At 36.6% G+C, this 8,060-nt stretch overlaps 1 protein-coding gene across 1 annotated transcript; it reads right to left on the bottom strand.

Annotated features, from left to right (window-relative positions):
- Positions 1 to 42: 42 nt before the first annotated feature.
- LOC104597396 (sulfite reductase [ferredoxin], chloroplastic-like) lies at positions 43 to 6,376 on the bottom strand. The gene is made up of 8 exons (XM_010258893.3): positions 5,988 to 6,376; positions 3,618 to 4,403; positions 3,237 to 3,533; positions 2,836 to 3,033; positions 1,432 to 1,566; positions 1,210 to 1,326; positions 931 to 1,089; positions 43 to 757 (listed from the first exon to the last, which is right to left on the bottom strand). Exons 1-8 carry the CDS (start codon positions 6,156 to 6,158, stop codon positions 683 to 685), a joined length of 1,938 nt encoding a protein of 645 aa, XP_010257195.1. The 5' UTR covers positions 6,159 to 6,376; the 3' UTR covers positions 43 to 682.
- Between the last annotated feature and the right edge of the window lie 1,684 nt (positions 6,377 to 8,060).

Genomic DNA, 8,060 nt, shown 5'->3' with positions numbered 1-8,060 from the left:
CCCAACCCTTGAATATAAGATAGAATGGATACGGCTGAAACATGCTTAAAACATCAATTCTAATTCTAAAACAGTAAATATACAGAGTTGCATAGGACAACGAGGCCCTGAATCATAATTTATTACTTCACGCTCAGAAACATGCTTGAAACATTCAGTCTAAAACTACATAGTTGCATAGGACAATAAGGCGATAAGGCCCTGAGTTATAATTTATTACTTCATGCCCTTGCACCATTCTTGATGACAAATCTGCTGTATCATTGGCCAACCATTAAATCCTCTGGAACGAGATGTTCGATTAGAAGGTCGCTGGCAAATCCATTGGAACGAGATGTTCAACTTGGACTTGAACTGTTTTCAAGAAATGTAAATGCCTCCATGGAATCCGGTCTACAAAATCGAACCCAGCCATGGCTATTATAAGAAAATTCTCTTCCAGAAACCCTTAAAACCAAGGGAATGACATCTACTAAGACCCTAGAGGGAAAGGCCTCGGTTTTTGTAATTTTGATATAAGAACGGAACAAACTCTGGAGATCTACTAACTGAAAACTCTGCTACGATTCTGAAAAGAAAAAACTATAAAAACTAGCTTTATCATCTGTATCTCGGATATTATAAAAAGCCTTCATTGAGAGAGAGGGAGTCATTCGTATGTCTCCTTATCAGCCACAAAGCTTTACGTTGAATTGAGTTGGTGTTTCTCAGCAGGACCTTCCCACTTTTCAATTATCTCCTTGAGTTTCTCAAATCCCTAGCAAAAAAAAAAAAAAAAAAATTGTAATCTTAATCAGTCATCTTAAATCAGGGTGCTGAAGAAAGATATGGAGACAACTTTTCAAGGTAGCAGGAAGGAGTATAAATACACTTTCTTGATCCCTGATGGCCCAAAGCAAAAAAGAGTAGGAAAGTAGCTTTATGTCTCACCATACGGATTGTGAAGTTGCCGAATGATTCTTCTGCCTGTCGTTTGTGTTTCCAATTGTAAAATAATGGTTCTAAAACCTTCTCCAGGTCATGGACCTTCACCTTGTCCATGAAGCATTTCGCTAGTGATGTTTGATTGGGTGTGCCCCCAAGCCATACCTGTTTCATAAAGCATGATACATTGGTTTGGTTTCTCTTGTTGCACATAAGAGATTTGCAACCTAACTGGAAGGCCATTCCATTCTCCAGATTTTAGTTATTTGAATGCTTTTTAACTACCTGATAGCTGTTGGGTCCATCACCCACGAGTCCAAGCTCAGCCATGTAGGGCCTGGCACATCCATTGGGGCATCCAGTTGCCCTAATAACTACTGATTCATTGTCCTTGAGACCAACCTGTAATGAGGATCTCTACATGTTAGCACTGGCAAGTGGTTATGCCCATGTGTCTATGCTTCAATATGGCTAATAAGAAAAGACTCATTGTCTACAGTAACTTACCTTATTAAATACAGCTCGTACTCGCTTAAGAATATCGGGTATCCCCCGCTCAGCTTCAGTTATTGCCAATGGGCAAAGTGGTAATGCTGGGCAAGCCATTGCAGTCAAATTGAGGGGATCTACATACCTAGGATCCTGTCCACAATTGAAACAATTCAAAATTTCTTTACCATGACTGTTAATGGTTTATCAACTAAAGTTATATAATGACCTAGAATTTATGATGTTTTGAAAAGTATAATCTGAAACTGCAAATATCAGATACTCAGATAGAAATGGAGAAGTTTCATTCATGAAGCTTTCAGATGGTAAATTTAAGGGAAACCCTAAAAATATATCAGAACCTCTACAATTTCCACTTAAAAAAATCTTACACAATGGTCATATGGTACACATTTAATTGCATTTCCATATTTTTTAATTGTTTCTAGATCAATCATTTCTTAGAAGTTTAACCATATGCCATATTTGGCCCATGAAACTGGAAGAGTGGGAGCTGGGAAAAAAATTGGTTGTGTTTCCTGTGCTATCCACAGGGCTCTTCTTGTGTGACACGTTAGTCCATATGAATCTATGAAACAGTAGCAGTGCTGAAGGCATGGCTGTAATGTATGGACTAATGTGAAAGACTCTCTAGACAGCACACCTGTCAAACATGGATGGCCAAAGTTTTCTCACAGTCCCCTTGACTGTTCAGTTCCTCCACCAACCTGGAAACACTTCCAGAATGCCACCCTCAGTCAATAAAGTTAAGAAATCATTTGTTGTTTGTCTTGTGAATTCATTCTTTATGCATTTAAAATTTCCTTTTTTGTTGTTTTAACTGTTCTTTGGATTTTCTTTTCTGATTTTTGGCTATTTGGATTTCTTTTGTTATTCCAAGAACTGCCGAATTGACTTTAGTTTTTGTTTGTTGAATATATATGATCAGCTTGTTATTTGAATCTTGTTATTGAACAAACATATAAAACAATGCATGCCTCCTCCCATTCAATTGTTTTCTTTTTATCATGTAAAGAATGGTACCTCTTCTGTTGGACATTGGCTCATTAATGATTTTTGAGTTTTTATGGTCAAATTATAATTATATTATCTTTTTCCAACATTTCTTTTTGCTTTTATCTTAGTGGTTTTTCTTTGTTTCAGGCTTCCATATCTTCAATTATTAATTAGCCTTCTGCTGACTCACAAGTCACCTTACCTGGATTGTGAAGTTATTTGAGTCAACAGAACTACAGGATCATTGATCTTTAAGTTCTAACCACTCTTTAGTAAAGTTATTTTTTCCCTTTCTTGATAAGATTTTTTAGTAAAGTTCGCATAAGAATTTGACTTCACAACTCTGATAATTGTGTTGGTAAAGAATCCGCTGATTTGTACTGAAAATCATAAATATTGTAGTACCAGGAATCCAGCTTGGTCAAGAGCTGCGGTGATAGAATCCCTCCAATCAGGGTGAATGTTACACAAGACAATGTTCTGGTTTGGTGTGATGCGCACATCCAAATTATACTTCTCAATCACCTCCCTTAAAGTCTTCTTCATGTTTCCCTTAATACGCCCATTATCAACATGAAGCCCACAAAATAGACCACCATCACCCTGCCACACAACACTTGATCCGTCAGAAAATAGTAAGGACGAGGACTAAATTATAAACATACTTTTACATAGGTTATGATTGGTATGAACAAGTTACTGAGCAGAATGAGAAGTTGGATTCAAGCCAAACAGTTAATGAATTGTAAAGAACATAAATCAACCCTGAAGACAGTCATCAAGGATGTTAGTAGGTAGGACCATACCTGTTCGTGCCATCCCAAATAGCTCTTGAACTGCCATTCTGGTAGTTCTCTGAAGGGCTCAAATTTCTTTCCATAGTATTGTTCAACAACACTTCTGAACTTCTCAATCCCCCATGAACTGATTAGATACTTCATTCTACTATATTTCCGGTCATCTCTTCTCCCATTTTCTCTCTGTGTGACAACAATTGCTTTAACAGCATATAATATATCCTCCTTTGGTACATAGCCCAGTGGCTCTCCCAGACGGGGGAATGTGGTCTCCAACCTATGAGTTCTTCCCATCCCGCCTCCAACCTAAATTGAAATTATTAGTGTGTTATATAAAAAATGGAATAGGTAAACTAGAAAATAGAAGCATAACAAAAATGATCAACTCACATAAATATTGAATCCTTGGGGCTTCCCATCAGCATCAGTAACCACAACAATTCCAATATCGTTAGTAAGAATGTCTATTGAGTTGTCTGTAGGCACAGTGACTGCAATTTTGAACTTCCTAGGCAAAAATTGAGTACCATATATTGGCTCCGGAGAATCAGGGAAATTAGTTCCATGGGAATTGTCATTACGGGCCTTCACTACCTCAGGAGGCTCTGCTGACATCATTTTCTCTCCATCAACCCACATGTCATAGTAAAAACCTGACTGAGGAGTTAGAAGTGCAGCAATGTTTTCTGCAGTCTCCTGTGCAAACAAATAATCTTTTCTTGCAAAAGGTGCTGCAGGAGCAAGAACATTTCTGTTCAGGTCACCACATGCACCAAGAGTTGAGCCCATGTTTCTGATTATAGTACTCATTACTGTCTTCAGGTCCTTCTTCAGAATACCATGTAACTGGAATGTTTGTCGGGTTGTCAGACGAAGAGTTCCAATTCCAAACTGGTCAGCCAGATCATCCATGACCAAGTACAGCTTGTTTGGGACTTTACCACAAGGATTCTTTGTTCGGAGCATAAATTGGTAGGACTTCACACCACGTTCATCCCTGTTATACTGCTGATAGCTTCCATGAAACTTGATCAATTGTGTGGCAGCTTCATTTATGTTGGGGGCTTCCGATAGTAGCTCTTCATTCAGAGGGTATCTCAAGAAATTACTTTGTTCTTTGATTATTTCAACCTTGCTACGCTTAGCCTCCTTGGAGGAGGCGTCTGGCTTTATTGGCTGTAAGGGAACAAGATTGATTATTAGAAATATATGATAAATTTCTTGCTCACTTACTGCAACTGATCAAAGAAACAAACCTACTAGATAAAAGGTCAACTGATCTATGCCCTATTAGGTGAATGGACAGGAGAACTGTGCAACTTAGTTACCAAAAATGAAAAAAAAAAAGAAAAAACAAGAAGAAAAAAAAAAAAACCCATCTTACATACTGAAAGGGAAGAAAAGGCAACTTCTGATGGGCATAAATACTTCAATAAGAAGCACAAGCATGCTATTTTTTCTTTTTGTGAGGGAGGTTGATAATCATTCGGTGTTTATGACTTCGCAATGATTGATAGGCTGTAAGGGAACAAGATTGATTATTAGAAATATATGATCAATTTCTTGCTCACTTACTGCAACTGATCAAAGAAACAAACCTACTAGATAAAAGGTCAGCTGATCTATGCTCTATTAGGTGAATGGACAGGAGAACTGTGCAACTTAGTTACCAAAAATGAAAAAACAAGAAGGAAAAAAAAACCCATCTTACATACTGAAAGGGAAGAAAATGCAACTTCTGATGGGCATAAATACTTCAATAAGAAGCACAAACATGCTATTTTTTCTTTTTGTGAGGGAGGTTGATAATCATTTGGTGTTTATGACTTCGCAATGATTGATACGTGGTTTCACATCCCTATTTTGGACAACTCAAAGGCTCCCAAACGCCAAACCACTTACCTGAACATACGGATGCACTTTTCCATGGCTTAGTATCACTATGTTAAGTGCTTTTTTTTGTCATTTCTTTCTACATATTTAGAGTATTTCATCTGTCACAGATTTTCTTGGGCAATACCACAACATCAAATGCGCTTATCTCTTTGAGTGTGCTGCCCGTTAAAGAAATCCATGAAGCTGCTGCATCCAAGGCAGCACACAAACCAACTCTTTTTGTTCGATCAATTGCCAATCAACTCATTCTTCTTATCCCAGGGCAAAACAATGTTAAAAAGCATTGTTTTATTTTTCTGTCATTTCCTGCAGAGCTACCAACGTGTGAATGGTTAGACTCCTTAGTTGAACAAAGCAGGGGTGGAAGATGGATCAGACTTGCGTGCTGGAACATGAAAACTAACACTAATTAATTGAATATATTTTTTTTCTTTTCCTAATGTCACCCAAGTAACAGTTACACCCTGCCTTACCATTGGTAGGATTGTCTATTCAATACTTCATGGAGACCAAAATCAACCTAACAAAAACTACTCTGTTCGTGCAACAAACAGAGCATACTTGAATTTAACTGAGAATTTCTATAAAAGAATCAACAACAGATAACTGTAGAAACAAAGAATTTCCTTAATCATCAATTAATCCCACAAACAGCATATCCTGTTGATTTTGTTTAATCTTGATCACACTAACTCATTCGAATTGATCAAAAACAGAGAAAAAATATCTCGAAATGTAAACGAAGAGCGAATACTTGATCAACCAAATTGGATAAGTTTTCATGCATATAAAAAAAAAACATCTAAACACACAAAAAACGGAAGACTAAATATTCAAACATGCCGAACAAACCAAATCTCTTACCGTCGAAACAGCGGTTATGAGAGAAGACTTGGACGACGAAACCGGAATGACACGGACGCATCTACTCAACGGAACCGACCCTGACGATCTCAAACCATTAAACTTCTGAATCTGAAGCTTCGGCTCCTTCGACACAACAGCATTGGCAGCTCCGACCGACGTCCCCATCATCGACAACAATCAGAGTTCAGTTCTCGACCTCCGATTCAAAGCCAGAAGCAACAGAACCGGAACAAAACTTCAAAAGACTAGGTTTTCAGACGCTCAGAGTGTCCTCCACCCACTCGCCGGTATCTTCCTAGCGGCCAACTGTGTCAGATTCAGATATTTCTTTTTGTTTGAGTGGTGGCGGGGCAGGCCTAAACGAGGAGGTATCGTCGCGTACTCGCATCTGCATCTTATATTTTCCGTTTTTCAAGATGGTCAATGCTAACGTACGCTAATACGTGATTATGATTTCATTCATTAGAAATTTGACCAACAAGCAGTAGTACAAATTAGATGTGCGCATTACGCACAGAGAGCTTCCTAGCAGAAGGTAGATTCATTCATTGTATGTGGACGGGAATGCGTCTCATCAAGGTCATAATGATATGGGGCTGATAGTTGCTGGGCTGCTGCGGAGTGCCGATATTTATTTATTTATTATTATTAATTATTAAAAAAATAAAAAAGAAAAGCAAATGAAAGGATTTTGTCTTTTTCCACGTGCTTTTCAAACGCCTCCTTAGACTAATCTTCTTCTGATCTTCCTTATAATCAGGATTTTAATATTTTTATATTTATTTTATACTGATTAAAATTTTATTTTCTTTTATTGAACAAGAAAAAGGTATTTGCTTGCAGTATGGATCTGGATCTACAACACTACTGCCTTGTAATCAATGGGAACATCTCCCTATGAATGTGATAGGGGAAATATTTCTAATGTGTAGCTGTATGTAACAATAGACCCCGTTTATTGGTTGGATAGGGATTTACCCCCAAACAAAAGTTTCCTATTGTCCAAAGTTCCATACACACCACTGCATTTACATATTGGGAGTTAGGGATGGTAATTTTGTGAGAATTTTTGGGTGGCTTGGGATTTTAGATTAAAACCCTATAGGGTTTGGGTTTTGATTTTAGGGTATTTGATATTTGATTCCTGATTTTATTTGACATGGGTATCCGTTCTCAATACCTGATTATAAACCCAACTATTATATAAGAAATAAAATGTGGTATCGTATAATATATAGTATAAAATAATTTATAATATATAATATATTAAGAGAATTTCTTTTTTCTTTTAAGTCAAGTTCCAATCCTTCAACTTTCGTGTTTATTTGTTTACCCATTTACCCTTATGTTATGTTTGGTTTGAGGGAAAATGTAGGTAGGGAAAGGTAGGAAAACCTTTACAAACCTTGTATTGGTTTTCCTGTCTTTCTCTTCCTTTCCCTATCTTTTCCTTCAAACCAAACATAGCCTTAAGGTTTAATAGTTAAGAGCAAGAGTCCAAGACCTATTGATGGGTAACTTTTGGGTTCTTTTGGATTTTTGGTGCTTTGAAATTGTAAAATTATTTGTTTACCCATTCTCTTATGTCACTTACTTTTATTTATTTATTTTGACTTATACTATCTTGTTTTGCTCTTTTATATGGAAATGTTTTATGTAATGTTGGTTCTTGTTGAATGTTGTTGGTTGATAATGAATTTTGAAGAACATTATTTTATATACTTAATATTGAACCAATGATTAATTTTAAATATTACTTATTTTAGTTTTTAGTTGAAATTGTTAATCATAAATATGTATTGTTTGTTTGGATGAATACAAAAGTTAATAAAACTTATTTTATTTCATTAAATAACACAAAAGGTGAAATGACTTAGTGGCTTAAAGTAGTTTTAAGAGTTTTGGCGCTATCATTAACTAATTTGGGTTCAACTTACACTTTAAGCGTTAATAAACCTTTTTAATAGAAAGCGTCAATTAACCTTTCAAATTGGGTGGGACGGGTTGGGATGGGTTTAACAGGTTTGGGAAATTAAGAGGAAAAGTTAGACGGGTTTAGGATCAAGGTTA

This window comes from Nelumbo nucifera, chromosome 7 (assembly GCF_055504915.1).
Source record: "Nelumbo nucifera cultivar China Antique chromosome 7, China Antique-T2T, whole genome shotgun sequence".
NCBI lineage: Eukaryota > Viridiplantae > Streptophyta > Magnoliopsida > Proteales > Nelumbonaceae > Nelumbo > Nelumbo nucifera.
The sequence above is the reverse complement of the archived record's forward strand: the minus strand, read 5'-3'. Positions and strand labels throughout refer to the sequence as shown.

Coding starts and splice junctions, on each gene's coding strand:
- LOC104597396 (XM_010258893.3), bottom strand. CDS start 6,158: ATGATGGGGACGTCGGTCGGAGCTGCCAATGCTGTTGTGTCGAAGGAG. Junction 1,090..1,209: donor ATGGACCCAACAGCTATCAG/GTAGTTAAAAAG, acceptor TTTATGAAACAG/GTATGGCTTGGGGGCACACC. Junction 758..930: donor GCAACTTCACAATCCGTATG/GTGAGACATAAA, acceptor TTTTTTTGCTAG/GGATTTGAGAAACTCAAGGA.